This window comes from Tachypleus tridentatus, chromosome 7 (assembly GCF_004210375.1).
Source record: "Tachypleus tridentatus isolate NWPU-2018 chromosome 7, ASM421037v1, whole genome shotgun sequence".
In the NCBI taxonomy this organism is placed as follows: domain Eukaryota; kingdom Metazoa; phylum Arthropoda; class Merostomata; order Xiphosura; family Limulidae; genus Tachypleus; species Tachypleus tridentatus.
In genome coordinates, this window is record NC_134831.1 from 143,973,353 (window position 1) to 143,996,368 (window position 23,016).

Genomic DNA, 23,016 nt, shown 5'->3' on the forward strand with positions numbered 1-23,016 from the left:
GGTCCAATAGTGTCTGGAGTTCATTATGGCCATAAGATGACAATGCTTCCTTGCTTTTAGACCAGTTGCTTGGTTCAAAAATTTGAAAGGCACCAATAAAATCCTTATCAAATTCTTCAAATCTCTCATTGAGATATGTGGCAATTTTACCTATCAAGATGGCAGTTTCTTCAGCCACGGATTGAGTACCTGTCTCTTTTGTGGCACTTTTTGAGCCTTTGGACCTTGTCTTACCACTAACAGCAATCACCTTTCCTCTAAGTAACCACTTGCCAGTTTGTTCACATGTTGTGAGCTCTTTAACAATTTTCTGGGATCTCTCAACATGATTCAGATTGCCCAGCTTCTCTTTGCAAAGAGCAAGTTTGTCAAAAACAATGTTCACAGTAGCAAAATTGTCTTGCATTTTGAGACTAAGAGATGTCAAAACATGCAGAACTGCCAAGAGTATGTCCATGTACAGGATGAATTTAAGGCTTGTCAAAGTACTGTATAATCCTGCAGATTTCTGTCCACTTTCCCCTTTGTCATGCAGCTTTACTTGATACAAATGCTCTGCTAAAGCTGGCCAGTTATGAGAAACTGACTCCAGAGCAGCTCTTTGTAGGCCACCCACCAAGTTCCTGTCCCTTTTGTTGGCTTTCTAACAACAATGTTGTTGGCTTTACCAGCTTCTTTGAGGCCTGTGAAGCCTCATTGACACATCTATTGTAGATAGATGTATTATGACCACAATACATAAAACTTCCATAGGTTTTCTAAAAAGGTTTGGATACTATCAAGGTAAGGGATGTCCTTGACAATCTTAATTGCAAGTTCCAATATGTGACTAACACAATAGATCCCTATAAAATAAGGTTTTTGCACCTTCAATCTGCTAACAAGTCCTTTATTTGTGCCAAAATTGACAGCTGTCCCATCAGCTGTCAGGCATACAATTGATTCAAGCCAGCCGGGAAACTTGCCATATATAGTCACATATTGGACTATATATCAAGTTTGCCGGTCAAACTTCCAATAGTCACATATTGGAACTTGCAATTAAGTGGGTTACTGGATAACAGTCACTGTCCAAGTATCTTACACAGACTATCTCCTGCTCAATGTTGGCAGTGTCTGTTGAGCCGTCAGTTATAATGCCAAAGAATAATGAGGTGTGCAGACAAGATCTGACATTAATTCTAATTGTTTCTGCAATATTCTTCGTAAAGATAACTGCTTGTTTGTCATTGGCATAATGTTCTGTTAAGTTCATACCAAAGTTTTGCTCCTGCAGCAACAGAAGCTCTTAAAAATCGCTGAATGGTTTGGCATTCAAAGCCATATAAATGGCAGTCCTGAACAGTACAAGAAAACTATCTTTCTCGGTCTGGTTAAGTTTGCTCAATTCTTTCATCATGGGAGTTAAATCAGGTGTTTCTTTTGCTGTCTTAGCTTGACAACTTAAGACTGTGGGTTCAACTGTTTTCATTCTCCTTAACAGCACTTCCTCCCAGGTTGGAAGATCCTGTTATGAAGGTGTTCTTCTGCCTTCCACTACTTTGGTCATATTCCTGACAAACTGAGCAAAGCATCAGTCCGGTAGTGTTATTATACTCCAGCCATAGTCAGCCTCTGTTCCATTCATCCACTCATTATAGAAAATACTTTTAAGCAAAATCTTTGGGCTGTGCATAAAGCGACATAAAAGCATTTGTGAGCATTCATGACCTTTTAAATTTGCTTTTCTTGTCTTAAATTACATCTTAAATTTTGCATAGAAAATACTTTTAAGCAAAATCTTTGGGCTGAGGGGATGATGTATTTGTGTTCGATATGTTAAAAATATGACCACCAGTCACAATGTCCAGTGATAGATGGGAAAGTGCCGGTCAAACTTGATATTTTAAAGGACATGTCCGGCTTTAAATAGAAAATTTTGAACCCTGTGACAAAAAAACTGGTCAAAGCCATGCCTTTTCTGGTTTCTTCATAGAACTCAAACAATATTTTTATTGGTTTCATATTTAATACATCAAATAACTTCTCACCTCATCCATGTTGAGGTCAAGTTCATTTAAAACCTTCTGCAAATGAAACTCCTTGATTGGCATCTTTCTGAAACAAGAATTGAAAAACAGAACTTTCAGAGCTAAAATATTTAACTTATTAAAATATCCATCCCTATGGCACAAAGCTATAAACACAATTTACCTCATATGTATACAAGAGTAATAAAAAAATAAAAGAGGTAAGTAGTGTGAGCATATTCTACACTTTTCTAATTTACTGTCACTACAAATCTGAAAATAAAAAGCTGTAATATCAGTCTTTTACCTCCAGCTTTTGTAAAAAAATGTCAAGGCATAATTTTTTTTTTCTAAATGTACATAATAAGCTCAGTCAAGGTGTTTAAGAAAGGAGTGTTCACAATATCAAAGTTTTCTAGGATATTCAATTTGAGATTAAGAAAAGAAAAAGACAATGACTGGCAAGTTTCCACTTTTTCACCCAATACACTTTAGATATTATTTACATGTTTCAGTGTGTTTTAGGCTATCAAGCAACATATTAATTTGGCAATTCAAAATGTTTATAGCTTCACTTAAAAAAAAAAAAGCAACAGAAAAGTGAAGCTAAATAAACTGTTGAAACGACTATATTGTAGTTCCAGATTATATTAATTCTAAAACTTGAAATATAAGCAAAACTACAACTAAAACCAGTTCCACAAATAGATGACTCATGACTTTATGAAATAAAGTGCGTTTATTATTAGAGACACATTTTGATTTGTGAAAATTAATCACACTTTACAAGAACCCCATCACAGAATTCATACTCTTCTCACAAAAACTTCATTCACTGTCACTGTTGATGGCTATCAGCACATACAACTGTTATACACTGATACACTAATTTCCATTGTAAGAAAATTCTGCAAACTATGATGAAGTGAACCTCAGGACCACATACCTTGACAATCTTTCTACACAACTTCCACTGTAAGTGAACAGTAGGATCTAAGATCATCTTCAAGTAAATCAAATGCATACCAAAAGAAAAAGCATTGGTTCAGCAGCAGGGGACACAATAAATGAATGATCAAATGAGTTGATTGTGATGTCAGTTTCTGTGAATATCTTTCTCACAAACACACCATTGGTTCTGAGATGCGACTAGACAATTTTTGTTTGTTTTATGTGATCTTGTGTGTTATCTTTCTAACAGTACCAAGAGATATGTCCAGGTTCATCATAAGTTTTTTCTTTATAATCACAGCCTTCACTTTGTATATGGTGTTCCACAATAGCTTGATATGACATTTATATATTACTATCCTACAAATTGTTGTTAGTTTTTCTACCACCATGAAAAACACTAAAGGCTCTTGCTTTTTTTTTTTTTAATGTTGTCTTTGGTACATTTAGCAATTTTACTGTCTGTAAATTACAATTGAGAACAAAATCAAATGGCAGACTGTACCTGGCTTCACTAAAAGTCATATGTCTCAAGAGAATGTTAGATCCAAATGTCAATCCATCCATATCTTCTGTTGCTGTGGCATAAACCTTGCCAGATTTTACCAGAGCTGCACACTGTGCTTCAGCTTCACATGGAGCCTATTAACAAAATTAACAAGTTATTCAAATAGGTGTATAACTGTTTGAATAAAATATTTTGCTACTAAAACTAGCTCAGTGTTTCAGAATATGGAATTTTCCATAAAATATTTCAAATCAAATCCCTATCTGTACATCTCATTTAAGCAATGCTAAAAACCTGATAATTACACAGTTGCTGTAAATAATAGATAAAATATTGTCAAAATTTCCATATTAATGTTGCAGTAGTTTTTCATAATCCACACACTAAAGTAATGCTAGACATACTATTCTGTTTAATGTTCTCGTTAAATTGAAAATAAATCATAAGGTTCTATATTCTCCACTTTAAGGTTGTTTCTTTTATAAATCTTTTAAAAAACAATTATTATCACACTAATATGAAATAAGATAGTGTTCTACTTCTAAGCACAAGTTTTTTTAACTTTACCTCCACATAAGGGACACCCATGAGACGAAGTAATTCCTTACAGTCATCATTGTGCTGTTTCGTAACTTTTACAAGTCGTCGTGTGAACTTGTTCACATCTTCAGCAACACCTAATGTAACAGTATACAAGTCAACTACAGAATAACCATACAAGATCTTATAAATTTTTAAACTATGGCTCATTTGAATACCAGTAAAACAACTTTTTATAAATACTTTTTGATACCCCTCTTACCCTGGACAATGAAGAATACCAGGATAAACACATGAATTTTGATACATTTTCCTTCTCAATAACAGTAACAGTGTGAGGAAACTTTGGCTCTTTCAGGTAAGAAAAATATCACTTTTTCTTTGTATCTGCTTGTCAGTATCAAAGCTTTGAATATGATTACCCAGTAAACACTGTCAACAACATACATGTGTAACATTTAGGTATCTGGGTTAAATAATCTTGTTACTGCTTGTAAAAAATAAATGATGCTTTAATATATAATTTAACAATGAAGAAGTAACAAATACTTAAACTTTCCATAAAACACATGCATTAGTTACTCCTGTAAATATCTAACACAAAATAATATATTAGTATAAACACTCACTCCCTAACAGTACTATTTACTGACTGATACGATCTTTTCACCCATTTTACAGTCAACTATGTTTCACTTCAGTGGAAACATTTCATTCTTTTAAGATAAATAAATGTTCAGTCATGTCAGAAGTACACAGTCACTAAAAGTCGTTCCGGAAAGAAATATTTTCAATGGTAAGTTGTTGTTATTATTATTTTTTTCAAAACAATCATTTGATGCACATCTAAGTTATGCACAAATTGGACTGTCTTGAATGGCAGACTAGTCACTTGTCTAAAACCACTAATGAAATGAAAGACTGTGAATGTTTGAAACTCCACATATGTTCTGTGTTTTACAATAGTCAGATTCTTCAGAAAACTACCTTTAAACAATAGCACAAAGCATTAACTGTCTTAAGATGAAAATAAAAGTAATATAATGTGAAATCATAAAATTTCCTTTTCCATCATGGGTAAGTTACTGCTTATAGCTAATTATATTTCTATTCGGTTTTTCATAATTATTTTCATTTATTTGTATTACTTTATGCACTTGACTGCTTACAGTTATCAATAGCATTGAATGATGAAGAGGCACTAGAGCAAAATTTAAAATAACATTAAAGGAACTTTTTGCTTCATCTTGGCCATCCAATCTACTAAATTAGACACTAAAAATCTCAGATCTATACTCTATCATTCAAATATTTATTAAACTTTCCCTTAAATTATTTTAACTGTACCTACTACATCTGAATGCAATTTGTTACCAAAGCCAAAAACCATTTTTAGAAAAATAAAGCTGACTTAGCTGAAGATGATTCTTACCCTGCCAAAATTTATACTTGTGTTTTTAGTCTAAAAATTTATTTAACATAAAAGCTAAATACGAATCCTACAGAAAAAAGGAGTCTTAGTAACTGCAAAAGGTTAACTTGACAAGCAGAGCATACTAAAATGACCAATTATCTCTTCCAATACGTAGCACAAATTGGTAAGTCACAAAACTTAACATGCAAAGATATAAAAGCCACCCATATTCACAGCCCAAAAGGTAATAAATAATTCTGAAACCATAATAACATGTATACACTTACACTGTAGACATGCAAAATCATATTTTACCACACTGTCATTGAAAAACGACAGTGCAACAAGATTATGAAGTATTTTAGGTGCATACAAAAAATATTTAAAATGAAAGCAGAATGTATATCCAACAACATGACATTTCTTGATTATACACATTTCAGTAAGAGGTAACCAATTAAAAACCTTTAAAGAAAAAAAACAACTTAAGATAACATAAAATGTTAAGTAAACTTGCACAAATCGTGAAACCTTGAGAGTTAAAAAGTTAATTAAGTCATTAGCAAATATGTTAGTGTAGACAAATGTTAACACCTCATACAACTAATCAGGCTTAAAGAACGCAAGTTCAAATGACTAATTCCAATACTGTTAGTACAAATGTGATACAAATTTTAAATTAATATTTATGCACACAAATCTAAAATTATCTTCCTAAATAGTGAACTTTATAGATTGGTTTGTTTTGAATTTTGAGCAAAGTTACACGTGGGCTATCTGCTCTAGCCATCCCTAATTTTGCAGTGTAAGACTAGAGGGAAGTCTAGTCATCACCACCCATTGCCAACTCTTGGGCTACACTTTCACCTAATGAATAATTGGATTGACCACCACATTATAATGCTCCCACGACTAAAAGGGCGAGCATGTTTGGTGAGACCGGGGGAATTAAACCCACGACTCTCGGAATATGAGTCAAGTGCCTTAACCACCTGGCCATGCCAGGCCTAACATTAAAGATAATACAAAATGTTGTTTTGTCAGAACAAATTATGAATAATAATAAAAAACACAGAAATTCTGAGGCTTACTGAATGACTTATTACAAAATAAGCACACCAAATATTTCATCTGTTCATGTACAAGCTTAAAAGAAATAAAATTCAACTGATTCACCTGCTTCTTCTGCAGCTTCAAGTTGTTTCTGGGCTTCTTCTCTTCTCTCTTGCCTTTTTTCCAACTGGACATAGAAATATATATAGAAAATTAACACTTACACAGTCAAGCAAAATAAAGTCAATAGGAAGGATAGCATTAAAAACACAAAACCCACACCTGTGATAAATGTTATTTAAATGAACAAAACAAGCCCAAACATAAAAGCAAAGTTAAATAAAAAACATACAGACTAACAGTGTATTATACATTAATTTTACACAATTTATCCCAAACTCAATTTTTATTAAATGATGATTCTATTCTGTACAATTATTTTATTAAATTATCAGTGCAGTAATTTCAACTAGTCATAGAACTAAAAATAAAATGTGAATTAAAGGGTATAATTTTTTTAACATACACTTGCTGAAAATATTTTGCTCAATAAATGTGTGTGACAGTCAAATGTGAATGATTATACTTGAAATTTTGAAAACAAATCAGTTATCACAAATCTAAGGTTAAAAGTTGCCCTCTGGAACAATGAGAGTACAATTTAATTAACTCTTTTGCTATAGGCTTGGTATAACATACCAGAGTTCGTCAACACATATGCACACGTTAAGTATTTGCACTATAACCTTTGATACAGCATATATATCCCCAGTAAATTTGGTAGATTTTTACTAGAAATTACAAAGCATTTTGTGTACAAAAAACCTGATTTTTTAATGAAATATTTTCACTAAAGATTTGTTTATGAAACTAGAATTTGTTTTGTTACTAGTCTGAGTGCAGTGTCTTCATGTTATGATTAAAAAAACTATTCTTCGTCCCAAAAAATCTCAAATATTATTTGCATAACCTCTAAAACCTCCTAATTACATTTCAAATGTTTTTTTCAGCAAAACTTTACATTCTATGTTATACTCTAACTCTGTGGGATCTGTCACTTGACCAACCTTGTAAGCATCATAAAAAATTAAGAAATAAATATAAATTATGCTTTTTATGTGATAGAATAACTACATATAACACAAAAATACAAATGTTTAGTTTAAGTAGCTCAGGTTTCATAATGCTGTATTTAAATATATATTTATTATTTTTTTTATTGACCTTTAGTTGTGCCTAGCTAACATTATGTAACTTGCATTGAGACAGTTCACACAACTTATTATCCACTAATATAAAACTGACCTTTAATCTTCTGTGTCTGTGCTGTGTTTAAGTGGGATATAATTTAGTGATATACAGTCACATTTCAATTATCATACATTATATATACACATATATATAGATTATCACCATTTACAAATAAATTATTAAACATTTTTTTAAAATATGGAACGATAAATCAAGAAGTATAGCAAACAATTACCTCTTCTGACTACAACCTTTGTACTTGGCTGCTGTTGGACATAAGTTGCTATGTCTTTTAAAATTTCACACGTGAAGGATATCAATTGTTTTTTTAGGTTTTACATACATATATAGCTGAATAACAAAAATGATAAACTACACTGGTACCATTGAATTCCACTACAACTTATTAAGCTTAGTAACTGAAATGTATTTAATGTAAAAAATAAAACTTTAATCAAAAATATGTAGTAGCCTTTCCAAAGGTTAAAATGGCTGAGAAAACCACTGGGGACATTCTAAGCTGTTGACTGGTTATTCATGTGTCATATACTGTAGTACTAGTTTGTAAGTGACAGTTTCAAAACATGAGGTTCTAATTATATATTCTAGCTTGTCAATATCAGTAATTTGAGTTCCTAATTTGCACAAAACAATAGACTTTGTATTTTGACATTACAAGTATTTAATTTTAGAGTGCTGCATTCAACATACCACATGACTCACTAAAATCTATACTTCATTGTGTTCTTTTACTATTTACTTTTAAGGTAAGAAATTAACTCATATATTATTAAAGTTTGAATTATAATCTACAACTTGATTCCAAACTTTTTGACATCAATTCATAAAATAGTAGTTCAATAAAATTCTGAATGCAAGTCAACAAATGCGATGACACTGTCTTTGACTCTTGACCTGACATGAAAGGGTTAATACCTGGCTTTTTTGCACACAGATAACTTGTCTAGAATTAAACAAATCCTACATCACTGCTTAGTTGTCTGCTGACATAACACTGCTACATAATCACTAATTGGCACTAAAAATTAATGTGAAAATTCCTTGTCACTGTTTGGCAAAATACTACTATTAAAAAAAAGTCACTTACCAATAATAAACATAACTCGTGTAAACACAAATAAAACAAACAGATATATTATTTTTAATGACATAACCAATAAAAGTATATATAAAAGAAAGAATAAAATGTGCAATTTTTGTAATTTTCCATTATTCTTTTCTAATTAATTTTATCTCATACTTGGCTACTTTCAATGAACAATGGAGGATAAATCACAGGTGACACATCAAGATTTATTAATCTTCATATTTAATACAACAGAAACTTGTTGGAAGTGTTTGAGTTCAGCAAACAGTTAATATTTTGTGTCCCTTTTGTGAGTCAGGCATTGTTGCAACATATTTAGTGTCCTTTGCAATTTCACTCTTAATGTCTTTAACACACTCTCATAAAGTTTCTTTGTAGGTAACTTTTGATTTGGCAAGCTTTTGATCCATGAAATTCCAGATCTGCTTGATTGGGTTAAGATCAAGGTTGTGTGGGGACCATTGCATCATTTAATTGACTAGCAGCTTCTTTCTTAGCTAAGTAATTTCTGCACACATTGAATGAGTGTTTTCTTTGTGGTAGAATCATTTTTCAATGATATGCAAACCACTATATTTAGATCAGTCAGATGGTACTTGCACTGGTCCATTATTCTATCTATTTTGGAAATATCTCTTGTTGCATTAGCAGAAAAATACCCCAAAACTGATGAAGTGCCTTCCCATGCTTCATGGTATGTGCTATGCATTGATATAAGAATCCATCACCTTTCTTCTGCTGAACATACAATCTATGCTTTGAACCAAATATTTTAAACTTGGACTCCTCCATGTATAAAACCCTTTTACAATCATTAACAGTCCATTTTTTGTATGTTTTAGCAAATTTCAGTCTCTTGACAATATTTGGAGATTGAGGTAAAAGGTTTTTTAACTGCTACACAACATTCCATTCTTGTTGAGTCTTATTGATACTGTAGATGTGGACACTTTTCTATCATTTGATACATGGTTATCTCATGCTTGAGATCAGTGGCAGTCTTCTTTCTGTTCTTAAGGCTGCATGATTGAACATACTTAAAAACAGTATCATTAAGTTTAGATGTTCTTCCTCTTTTCAAATTTATCTGTCTCAGTCTCATGATCTAGGGTGTACTTGACAGTGTTTTGGAAACAATTTAACTCTGCAGCAATTTATCAGAGAGTCCACCCAGCATCCTGTAAAATCTTTATGTGAATCTCTACTCTACTGACAATTCTTTATGCTCTTTTTGACTGTGGCATGACAACAAGATAGATAGTTTTAAGCAATGTTTTATCAATGGTTTATTTGTGGAGGGGTATTATATTGACTTCTTTTAGCATATACCAGTTTCTTGTGAAGTTCTTTGTGCATAGTTAAGACAATGCATGAAATAAAATGACAGTTATTTTAGGCCCTAAATTTAATTAATATGTTCATTGAAGCAGAAATCTTATGGCATTCCCATGGTACAACTATATATGGGAATTTTAAAGAATGTGAAATATTCTCACCCTGGCTCATTCAGTTGTCAACAGGGTTCAGTGAAGCATTACCACAGTGATGAAATTTACATTCTGTAATGACACTGAACAATTAGCCTCATAAAACAGAAAGAATGACAAAATATGCTCTTGTCCTTACACTTTTGTACAGTACTGTATAAATAAAAAACTATGTGAAGGGAAACCTCTAAATGTAATTTACATCTGATAATTTAAATTGTATCATTTGTTTGCATAACTATTTGTCATGCTATGCCAGTTGAGGCAATCAAAACTTTATGACTTTATATATGTAAAAAACGGCTTGTTTGGGTTGAGAATTTTTTTTTAATGTAGAGGAGAGAACAACATTTCTACCTTCTTCGGTCACGCTACGAACTAAGTTTTCCTTTTTTTAAATTTACTTATAAATTAAGTAATTTGTAACTTACGGTTGTCTAATAGTTTAGTATAACCACCAACATACATATAGTGTGTAATCTTAGTGTTCAAAACCACGGTTTGTACCGTTTCTCCTTGAGTAAGATTGCATAGCTGTATAATAACATCTGATATTACTGCACTCTTTGTCCCATACATATCTGAATTAAAAAACAAAACTTTTTCCATACCTCTGAACTTTTCAATTGAGGAGGTTTTCCATCAAAAACATACACAGGCTTGATACCATTTTCTATCATACGGATTGTTCTATAAAACAACCCAACCAAGTGACTGAAAAAAAGATAAAATGACATTAGCAATTGCTTTCTTTTCAAATAATTTCATAGAAGTTCAGTTATACCAATTTATCAGCCTATTTTATGTCTTGTATATGCACATTCAGCATATTTCAAACATTCAGTTGCATGAACCTTAACACAGAAATAAGAAGAAACTGTTTGACAGAAACATCCAGTGCTCTAACCAAGTGCTGTAACTACTAATAATCTACAGCTCACCATCAGAATATTGCACTTAACATTTTAAAAATTAAATTGGACAAAGAAATAAAGTGCTTCTGAAAAAAATAAACAAGCCAATATTTTCCAATACACAATTCCACAAATCAAACATTCAAAATGAGATTTTCTCTCTGCAGATAGACTTCCAAAGCCTACAGACATGACATTTTCACATTTAAAACACCATTTCTTCAATCTGATGACACCAAAAATTCTGAGAAACTGAGTAAAGATCTTGTACAGGAGAGAAATTATTGACAGTTGGTAATGTGATACTCACTTAGAAAAAAACAAAAAGGTCTGAGAGTCTCAAAAATTAGAATTATTTTAGTTGCTAACCTATTGAATTAACACAAAAAATTAATTATTACAAATCTAATGAAATTAGTATAAAGGAAATACAAAACTGGCTAATTTATATCATAAATTTGAATTTTTCTGAATGCAAAAACTGACTACTGAAGATCTATCAGTGACTTGCAAAAAGTATTGAAGCAATGATAAAAAAAAAGATGTTAAAAAAGGCTGATTACATGGAGCAGTGGTGCCCAACCTGTGGTATGTATCTCCCCTGAGAGTACATGAAGACTTTTCCAGACACATGCAAGAACCTTTGAAAAATATTAAAAAGAAAACCAAACCATCCCACCTTAAAATTGTAGAGTAACACTGGTAAATTACTAATATATATCATTATGCAGCACTAAACATTTATGTATTGACTCACTCTTGCAATACCTGTTTTGACTTACTTATTTCTTAATAAAAATCATTCAAATTTACTTCTCAGATCATATGTTAGGGGTAAGCTATTGGTTCAAACATTTGACTAGAGTTATGCAAGATAGAAAGATTGGTGCTACACTAAGATCTACCTTAATTTACAAAGATTTGTAAAGTGATAGTAAGTTGGTAGTAATGTGGAAAACGAGTCAGCTTTAAAAAATTATAAATGATGCTCTCTTGTGTAAAATAAAAATGATTTAGGCGTGCTCTAAAAATGGATGAGAATAGCAAGTCTAACATTTGGCTAAATCCTGGATCCCACTAAATAAATGCCAGAAGACAAAGGAATCTATATGCCCTCTGGTGTATTCTAGACCAGTTTGAGGCACTAGAACCACATTATTCATTATTAGGATGATCACCCTTCAGTGGCTGAACATTAAAGCACTGAAGGTTGCTTATACTAGTATTTTTTTCTCTGGCCTCAGCTGCTCCACCTCTTCCAAGATTTTTCTCACCAGATTTAAACAATTAAATGGTAAAAGTATGCCAAAAACTAGCTACTTCTCATCCCTGGCTATATAGTTGATAAATAACTTAAAATATTTTATCATGTATTTGGTTACAGCTGAAACAATCAAGTTTGGTAATCAACTTTATAGAAGAACTGTAAGAGACTTAAATATTAAATATGGAAGAACTGTAAGAGACTTAAATATTAAATATGGGGCTTCGTTAAACTCTATAGAAGATTTGTACTATGTAAAGTAAAAATCTGAATTTTAAGATAAATTAAATGAAACATTATTTTGCAAGAATTATGTGTGTGTGTTAAGGTGTGTGTGTGTGTGTGTGTGTGTGTGTGTGTGTGTGTGTGTGTGTGTGTGTGTGAAGGTTAAAATGTAAATTATATGTGATTAATAATAAATGGACATCTCTTATGCTTGTTGGGCTTCCTGTCACCCCTTTTCAAATTTTCATATTTGTTTATTATTATTAAATTTAAAACATACTTCACAGAACCAAAAGCAAAATCTGGATAAGAAAGAATACTTGTCTATTTTAATAAAGTAAAACAAATCCCTTGTGTATCATTACATTTTGTTTAACTTACTTATCCAATTATTCTGCAAAAAAAATGTAATTTCCATAATTTAGTTTTTAAATGTTAATATTTTCCTTAGCTGAAAGTAAACACATTCTAACACTAAAGATGTATTTCTGTTACATACTTACTAACCTTGAGTCTCCCACATAACATTACATGTTTAGAATATGATATAGCTACACTGTAGCATGCAAATGAGAATGCACCAATCCTCCACCAACAGAAGTGCAACATACTTTCCTAGTGCAACTATCTATCTATACAGTAGAACAGAGGTTCCCAGATTGTGGTCCATGGCCCCTTGGGGGAAGTCAACTAGAATAGTGTGCATGTTACATTCCTACTGGTGGAGGGTTGTTGCATGCTACATATACCACATGTAAACAAGTGACGTTAGATATCAAAAGTGAGTTTCAGACAGATACCTCTCTATGCCATAAAGAGACATTACCTTGTGCAGAACTGCCATAAAATTTTCTTTACATTCCAAAAACCTTAAACAAACTCACATTCCTACACATGTCTGCATGCATTGTGCCAGCATATGATGTAACCATCGCAATGCTGTAGCCCTCCACAAGCAGGAAGGCCAACATAAAATCCACATGCAGTAATCCTGGTGAGTACTAGAACTTGATCATAACCTCCTTTGATGAGGTAAACTAAATGCACAAGAAGTATGGAAGAAGGGTAGAATCCTATACTGCAGATGGAAGGTTGTGTTACTCTCACATTGGTGAAGAGCTCCAGTATTCAGATAATTACATCAAAAGCTAGCTTAATTCACATAAGACTCTTGCCAGGAAAAGAGTATTTTTCAAGGCTCCTGGCATGCACAGGAAGTTCCACAGCAGTTGCACATGAAGTAATAGTTCTTAGTGATGTAGAAAGTAACATTTCTGAACAGGAATTTCACACTCATTATACTAACTCTTATTTTCCTAACAAAATTAAAGGAAATTATGATTGTTAGTAATGAGTTGCTCCAGCACAATGTTTCTAACCATTATTAACAGCTGAACTTAGAATTTGTTTTCTCCATTTTAGCAGATGTTAACACTTATTTGTTGAACAAAATTTTCATTTTTTACCCATCTCAGGAATGAGTTGATCATAATTTGAGTTACACAGATGTAGCCAGTTGATCATTCAGCTTAGGTGAATGTCACTATCTCAAACTATGATCAACCCATTGTGCCCGAGATGAGTAAAAAAGTGAAAAATGCATCCAACAAACAAGTGTCAATATCAACTGAACTTAAAATTGAATATCTGAAAGTATTTCCATAATTCATTGATTGATTGAGTGATTGATTTAGTGTTTTATGGCACAAAGCAGCTAGGCTATCTGCGCCAAACATCCGGTAAAAAGGTAAAAATAAAGTAAATGTAGTAAAATACATAAAAGGAAATGAAGGTAAAACAAAACATCATTGAAAAACAGAAAAAGTATAAAACCAATGTTGACACCTAGTCTACAATGTTAAGAGAGAAAGCAGAGTAAAAGAAGTTGTAAAGTACTTACTCTAGCAAAATGGTAATGATCATAACCCACCAGGAAGACTAACAGGTAAGTTCAAGAACCACCGTCAGTCACCTGAAGTTGGCCTTTCCAGTCCTGGTTCTGGGTTATGTGTCATAGCAGCCATTATCAAAATGTAAAATAATAGAAGTTTTAAAAGACACATAGCAAAATTGTAATAATGAGTAGCCAAATGTCCAGTAAAAAGGTAAAAGTAAAGTAAATGGAGTAAAATTTGTAAAAGTAAATGAAGGTAAAAACAAAACAGCAATTAAAACAGAAAATGGCGTAAAACCAATGTTGACATCCAGTCTACAAAGTTGTAAAGGACTTCCTGTAGCAGAATGGTAATGATCATAACCCGCCAGGAAGACTAACAGGTAAGTATAAGAACCACCGTCAGTCACCTGAAGTTGGTCTTTCCAGTCCTGGTTCTGGGTTATGTATCATTATGGCCAGAACTAAAAGGTAAAGTAATAAAAGTGTTAAATGACATGCAGCAAAAGTGTAATAACAACTACAAAGTTGTAAAGGACTTCCTGTAGCAGAATGGTAATGATCATAACCCGCCAGGAAGACTAACAGGTAAGTATAAGAATCACCGTCAGTCACCTGAAGTTGGTCTTTCCAGTCCTGGTTCTGGGTTATGTGTCACTATGGCCAGTACTAAAAGGTAAAGTAGTAAAAGTGTTAAATGACATGCAGCAAAAGTGTAATAACAACTTGCCAGGACGACTAACGAGTAGTTCAAATAGCAGCGTTAGTCACCTGAAGTTGGCCTTTCCAGTCCTGGTGTCGAGTTATTTAATGTTCTGGCCATTTTCCAATGTCAAATTGAGCTATAGAGAATGAAACTGTAAAAAAAGAACCACAATTAAAAAGGTGTAATGAATAAATATGCAACACTTAAATGAGGTTAAAAAGATTAATGGCCATTAAAAAACTAAAAACTTTATCAAGGTGGAGAGTGTCACCATCACCAATAACACTGTCCAATGTTACAGATAAACCCTGGGACAGAACATGTTTAAAATATTGCCGTCATTGAGAATTGTAATGATGGCAAGAAAGTAAAATGTGGCTGATAGTGATTTGAGTGTTACACAAACTACACACTGGTGCATCAGTTCCAGATAAAAGAAAATGATGAGTTAAAAAACTGTGACCAATGCGTAGTCCAGTTAGAACAACTTCCTCCTTCCAAACTTCATGGAAGCTAGATGGCCAAAGCCAAATATAGGGTTTTATTTGAAAAAGCATGTTGTCGCGTTGCTCACTCCAAGTGGACTGCCAGCTGGCATGGAGCCGAGCCTTGAATACAAGACTATAGTTCATGTATGGAATATGCACAGTGGTGATAGTGCCAGAGCAGATAGATTTAGCTGCCCTGTCTGCAAGCTCGTTCCCGTGAATACCAACATGGCCTGGTATCTAGAAAAACTGGATAGAAGTAGCAGTTAATGAGAAATGGGCCAGTCGATTTTGAATATCAGTGAGAACAGGTGTGACCAACGTGTAGCGATTCCAGGGCCTGTATAGAACTAAGTGAGTCAGTATAAATAGTGCAGTTGGAGTACTGCTCAGCTGCAATATGATCTAAGGCAAGAGATATGGCATACAATTCAGCAGTGAACACAGAAGCTGTAGAGGGGATTCTACGCGCAACTACCGAACTGCAGCAAACCATAGCAAAGCCCACTGAATTACCTGATTTAGAACCATCTGTATAAATGGGAACGGAATGATTGTTTAAAAAATGTTCATTAAATAAAAGATGATACTTCCAATCTGGAGTATCTGCCTTTTTCAGATGGCTGAAAGAAAGGTCACATTTGGGGGCTGTAATAAGCCATGGTGGGATGAGTTGACCTGTGGAATCTGCAATGTTATCCAAGGACAAACCAAATTCATCCAATTGCTCCCGGATGCAAAGGCCAAACGGAGCAATGGCAGATCGTCTGTTCTGAAAAAGTACGGCCCACCGAGGAAGGAAAACACATCCCCAGATGGGATGCTTTGTTAAGGAAAGAAGTTTCGAAGAATATTGTAAAGATAGTTGCAAACGGCGAAGGTGCCGAAAAGGTTCATGAGATTCAACGTATAGGCTTTGAACTGGAGAGGTACGGAAAGCCCCAGTGCAGAGTCGAAGTCCTTGGTGATGAATGGGGTCCAGCATCTTTAAGGCCAAGGGTCTGGCAGAGCAATAGACCATTGATCCATAGTCGAGTTTTGATCGAATAAGAGCACAATATACCTTTAACATTGAACATCGATCTGCTCCCCAACTGGTAGAAGAGAGGACACGGAGGATGTTCAGTGCTCTTGTGCATTTGACCAGAAGCTGCTTTAAGTGTGGTATAAAGGTCAGCTTACCGTCAAAGATAAGCCCCAAGAACTTGGTCTCAGGGTGAATACTCCGTTGGCGGCAAAAATGCGTGCATACGGTTTTAGAGAGAGAGAGAAATAAAAGCCGTTCGCCATAGTCCACTTCAGTACACGATTGAGGGCAGTTTGTAGTTGCCGCTCAATATATCTCATGTTTGACAACTGACATGAGATGTGAAAGTCGTCGACATACAGCCCATTCGCAATAGTGAGAGGGAGTTGTTCAGTGATGGTATTTATCTTTATACTGAAGAGTGTGACACTCAAAACACAGCCTTGAGGGACTCCAAGTTCCTGTACAAAAGAACGGGAAAGTGTCGAACCCACATGAACTTGGAATCTCCTGTTCATTAAAAATTTTTTAATAAATATGGGAAAATGGCCACGTAACCCATATGTATGGAGGTCTCGCAAAACGCCATACCTCCATGTTGTGTCATAGGCCTTCTCAATGTCAAAGAATATTGATACAACATGTTGGCGTTTGAGAAAGTCTTCTCTGATTGATGTTTCAAGACAAATTAGGTGGTCTGTGGTGGAGTGCTGTCGTCAGAACCAATACTAGGTGGGCGAGAGGAGGTTGTTTGATTCGAGGAACCAAACAAGACTAGCATTAACCATCCTTTCTAAGGTCTTACAGAGACAGCTCGTCAAAGCAATTGGACAGTAGTGTGAAGGAATCTTGGGATCCTTCCCTGGCTTAGAGAAAGGTAAAATAATAGCCTGCTCCAGGCATCAGGAAAAACATTCTCCTGCCAGATCCGGTTAAAGACAATCAGAATGACATCAAGAGAAGCAGGAGATAGATGGTGCAGCATGTTATAATGAACATCATGAGGTCCAACAGATGTACTGGCAGACCGATGAAGGTCCATTTTCAGTTCCACCAGTGTAAAGGGACAATTATAGTCAAAGAAACAGTCAGTTCAAAAGGAAAGAGGGGAACGCTCTGCCCGAGTCTTGATGGTCAAGAAGGTGGAGGAACAAGCAGAAGTGCTAGATACCCGGCAAAAGCTTTCACCTAGAGTATCAGCGATGCTTCGGACATCAGCCACCTCCTGACCATCAGAGAGTAAGATCGAGAGGGGAACAGAATTGTAGTGCCCATTAACCTTTCAAATCCTGTCCCATATGATCTTGGAACTGGTGGTAGAAGATATGCTAGTGGTGAACTTAATCCAAGATTCCTTCTGGCTTTGACGTCTTGCCCACCTAGCATGTGCACGGGCCAGTTGGAAAGCGACGCGGTTTGAAAGTGTGGGATATCTACGAAAAGTATCCCAGGCCCGTTTTTGAGCCTTCCATGCTAAGTGGCAAGCAGAATTCCACCAGGGACAAGAATATCGTGGAAAACGTGTTGAGGTTTTAGGAATACACTGAGCAGCTGCTTGTATAATACAGCCAGTCACCGCTGCCACACAGTCATCTATTGATGGCTGATTTACGATGGGAGGATCAAGTTCTACGAGAGCAGTAAAAGTAGACCAATCTGCCTGATCCAGCTTCCACCGGGGCACAGGGGTAGGGTGGCATCAACCACGGCCAGTCTCTCTTAAAAGGATAGGAAAGTGATCACTGCCTAGTGGATTACTCTCAACCCTCCATGAAAAATGAGAGAATGATGAAAGGGAGCAAACCGAGAGATCAATAGCAGTAAAGGACTGACTAGGTGCATGAAAATAAGCGGAAGAACAAGTATTGAAAAGAGAAAGATTGTGATCAGAGAGCATACGCTCTACAGAGTGACCCCTCTCATCAATAGCAGCACTTCCCCAGAGGGGATAATGTCCATTAAAGTCCCCCAGGACTAGAAAAGGAGACGGCAACTGTTCAACGAGAGCATCAAGGTCTGATTGATCATATGTCTCTCCAGGGGACAGGTAGAGAGAACAAACAGTGATGGTATGACCCAAGGAAACACGGATGGCTACGGCCTCCAAGGATGTGTTGAGTGACAAAGACAGGGTGGGCACATGCTGATCAACCAATAGTGCCACCCCTCTATGTACTCGTCCATCACACAGCCTGTCATTTCTGTACAGAGAAAACTGCTGAATGGTGACTGTATCAGCAGGTTTGAGAAATGTTTCTTGTAAGGAAAGACAAACAGGATGGTAGGAAGCAATCGGTGTTTTGATATCATCCAGATTAGAACGTAAACCTCGATAGTTCCATTGTATCAAGGTGGCCATTTTTAATGATGGGTAAGTGAAGTGGCTGGAGAACCCTTCTGTTTACGACCACGTCTTTTTTCCTTACTGTCCTTAGTCGGAGGAGGTCTATCAACCTCCATGGATCCTACCCTGGGTCGAGTGGGCAGGTCTTTGTTATTGAAAGGGGATTCCAGTGACTGAGGATGCGAACAAATGATTATTTTGCCTCTTGGGGTGGAAGAAAAAGATGTATCAGAAGAAATGCCTGTATTTGAAACTGAAGGATGTGGATCTTGAGGTTTGTTGGAATGTATGGGAGGAACAGAGATGGGTGTGGAAGTCAATTCATCAACCTTTTTAACCATGGAGGTCAAAAGGCTTTTCATTTGTTTTAAACACGATTCTCTTGGAGGCACAGAAAGATCTGTCTGCACTTCCACTGTAGTTGTGAAATGAAGTGCAGCAGCATATGTCCGAGATGGAGTGGTGGACAGCAATTTCCGAGACTCAGGATAACTAATGTTATGTATCGTTTTCAAACGTTGCACCTCTTTTTTCCTCCAACCATTTTGGGCAAGAACGAAAGTAGAAGGGGTGAGAACCATTGCAGTTGACGCAATGTGGGTCCATGTCACATTCATAGCCATTGTGGTCCTTGCCCCCACAACGAGCACATGTCAGGGAACCACGACATGATGTTTTTGATTGGCTGAATCTCTGACATTGGAAACATCGGAGAGGGTTTAGAATGTATGGCTGTACCCTGCAAATGAGATAACCTGCCTTGATGGTGGCAGGTGCATGTGATGAAGTAAATGTCAAAACGAGGGTATTTGTTGGCAGTGTAATTCCATCTTTGCGAGTGGAGATGTGCCTCACTGCAGAAACTCCTTGAGTGGAGAGACCAGCGAGAATCTCTGACTCTGGGACGTTCTTCAAATCCCTCTCAACAATAACTCCTCGTGAAGAATTCAAAGTAGCATGAGGTGTAACCTCAATAAGTATATCCCTGATTGCCTTTGAATTCAAGATGAGTTCACTGTGTTGGGATGTGGATGTTTCAACCAATATGTCTCCAGATCGAAGCTTCTTTATTGACTTTGGAGAGCCAGCAAGTCCCTCTAGTCCCTTCTGGATAAAAAAGGGGGACAATTGCCCTAAAGGTTTTTCCAAAGAGAATGTAATATAAGAAAATGAGGTACATGTGTTACAGATGTTGAAGATTGCTGTTCAGAGTTTTCAAGACGTGGTCCCTTACCCATTGACTGTTTTTTCACTATTTTATTTAAATTTTTGAAGGAGGATCCATAGGAAAAAAGAAAAATTTCGGTACCCACTGACCACACCCACCATGGAGCCCTACAAGGGGACGCACTACAAAGTCATGCAAGGACAATGCAGCAACGCCAAGGTTTTGTGAGCACTATACCCAAACACCAGCATCAGGCACAATGTTCACAACACCCGTCGAGAACTTCCAACACTGGTACTTGGTTGACTCTAGCCCAAGTGGACCAGCCGACTGACCCAAAGGCCGCCCGTCTACAGGAATTCAAGGCCAAAGTGGTGTGTTAGGGTTGGACCCCTCAACCACCAGGATCCTCTCCTCCCCTTCACGGGTCCCCACACACGGCAAACACGTGGGTGGATGTTTAGATCCCAGAGAAGGTAACCAGACAGAACAGAACCTTCCCTGGGAGGTCCCCTCACCACGTATAGGAATCCACACCGAGGGGTTTCCATAATTAACATTAAAATAATAGAAGGAATATATAAACAACTAATAACCTTATCAGTGTTTAACTGACTGAACTTCAGTCAAAATGCTCTCCACAGAACTACTTTAGCAACCTTAATAATTGTCTTTCAAAAAACCTCAGTCTGTCTATGAAATATGACTTGTTTTTTAAAATACTAATACTTTACTGATGTACAATTGTTTCTGCTTGCATAGTGAATCCAGAAATTTCCTTCTTCAAATTGCTGTCTTTCAGCCTTACTTCACTTAATAGTGTATCTGTATGACAATTTCCCTTCAGAAAAGGTTTTTTATATTCTTTCAGCCATATGTTTACCTTTGGTGCCATGACTTGCATTTGAGATGAAATTACAATGCATTATTATATACAAACTGTTCAAACACAGGGTGATTACCATGTAATTTTCAAAGGATTTGTTAAATAGTGAAACAGATAATATATTAAAACAAATAATGCACAAGCTTGTGTTTAGGTTTTTGGTGAGCCACAAAGTAAAACACCTTATTTATTCTTACAAAAGTTCTTTAGTTTCCTTAAATACCCTTCCTACTTCTTGATCAATTTAAGGAAAAACAAAACAGCATTTTATAGCAATTTCTTTGATTTATTGTATTAAGAAACTTGTATACAAGATTGCATTTTCAGTCAGAATAGTACCTGCATGTCAAAAATCTAAGAATCAGGCATAGCCATTTCCAATATAGAACTGCCAACCAGAAGGTGAACAAAAAGTAGTAGCATTTGCTGCCTTCATAACTACTCTTGACCAAATAGTGGGATTTACTGTCAAAGCTAAACTGCTGTAAAAGCTGAGCAAATGAAGCATGTCCAGTAGCATCATATGCCAAGTTGTGGATAAGATCTTAGGATTGGCACCGTGTATAGAAGTTTATCTGAACACAGAAATTGCTACCTAATAAAAGTACACATATATAAAGTTAAATTATTTATTTACCTGCCCCAATAAAGTGGGTAATAATGACACAACAGCATCTTAAAAGAACATGTGTGATGAATGCCACTGCCAACAAGGTCTTTCACTTAATATCAGAATTCACTAGGTCAGCTTGTCATGCAATGTGTCTGGCTAGTAAAGTAGTTTATATTATACTACATACAACACACAAGATTGATGACCCCGTAATAGCACAGCAGTATGTTTGCAGACTTTTTGTGCACAAAACCCAGTTTCGATACCAATGAAGGGCAAAGCACAGATATCCCTTTGGGTAGCCTTGTGCTTAATAACAAACAAGACTGATGAAAACTTGACAACTTTCTTTACTAATCCTACAATTTTCTAGTAAGAATGACATAAACCTAACATTTCAACATTAATATCCTGAGAAATTTTGGGTTCTTACCTTGTAGTTTCACCCTCACTATTTGTTAACACATTTGCTTCTTGTCTTACAGCTATAAGAAACTGGTATATACTCATTGATGCATCTATAGCTATTTTTCTTCCTGTAAAGATATGTTTCGAAGTAATTTTTAAAATGTTCAAGAAAACTAGTAATGTGTTTCACTTGAAATAATTATAAAAAAACATTCTCAGTACAGTATGTGTGTGTATATATATATATATATATATATATATATATATATACACACACACACACACAGAATGACATACATAAATGATTTTTTTATTTTTCAGATAACATTTCCTATATAACATCTGAGAAACTTTATATTCATGCAAATTAATAAAATATTTACTTAAGAAAATATTAAATAAAACCATTTGAAAGAATAAATATTCTATTCAAAAGCATTAAATAATGAATAAAATTCATCAGTAGAATGTTATACAGCAAAAATTGCCTTAGTTTGCTCAAGAGAGTGATAATAAAAGTACATGTTTGGTAAGGTAATGGGAGAATAAGGTTCAAGTGTTATATAAGTGGTAAAACCTTAAAATATTTTGCTAAATGTTATGTTGTAGTAAAAACACCAGTTTTGGCCCTGTTTACACTTTTAAAAACATTCTGATTTAAGAATAACAAAATTATTTGTAGAAGAGTCTGGTGAAATTTCATTTGAAATACTGAATACAGTTTAAGATCCTATTAAAGAAAGGTTCTTTAATTACAC

General features: G+C 35.1%; 1 protein-coding gene across 4 annotated transcripts in view; it reads right to left on the reverse strand.

Moving 5' to 3' along the window:
* The window catches only part of Fen1 (Flap structure-specific endonuclease 1), a 49,076-nt gene that overhangs the window by 8,188 nt on the left and 17,872 nt on the right, over window positions 1-23,016 (reverse strand). For all 4 annotated transcript variants that reach the window (XM_076514488.1, XM_076514489.1, XM_076514487.1 and 1 more), the window contains 6 exons: window positions 22,284-22,386; window positions 10,933-11,035; window positions 6,599-6,662; window positions 4,036-4,145; window positions 3,466-3,602; window positions 2,031-2,097 (listed from right to left, as the gene is read on the reverse strand). In XM_076514488.1, coding sequence (XP_076370603.1) covers window positions 2,031-2,097; window positions 3,466-3,602; window positions 4,036-4,145; window positions 6,599-6,662; window positions 10,933-11,035; window positions 22,284-22,360 — 558 coding nt within the window. In that variant the 5' untranslated portion in view covers window positions 22,361-22,386. The remainder of the gene's footprint in view (window positions 1-2,030; window positions 2,098-3,465; window positions 3,603-4,035; window positions 4,146-6,598; window positions 6,663-10,932; window positions 11,036-22,283; window positions 22,387-23,016) is intronic.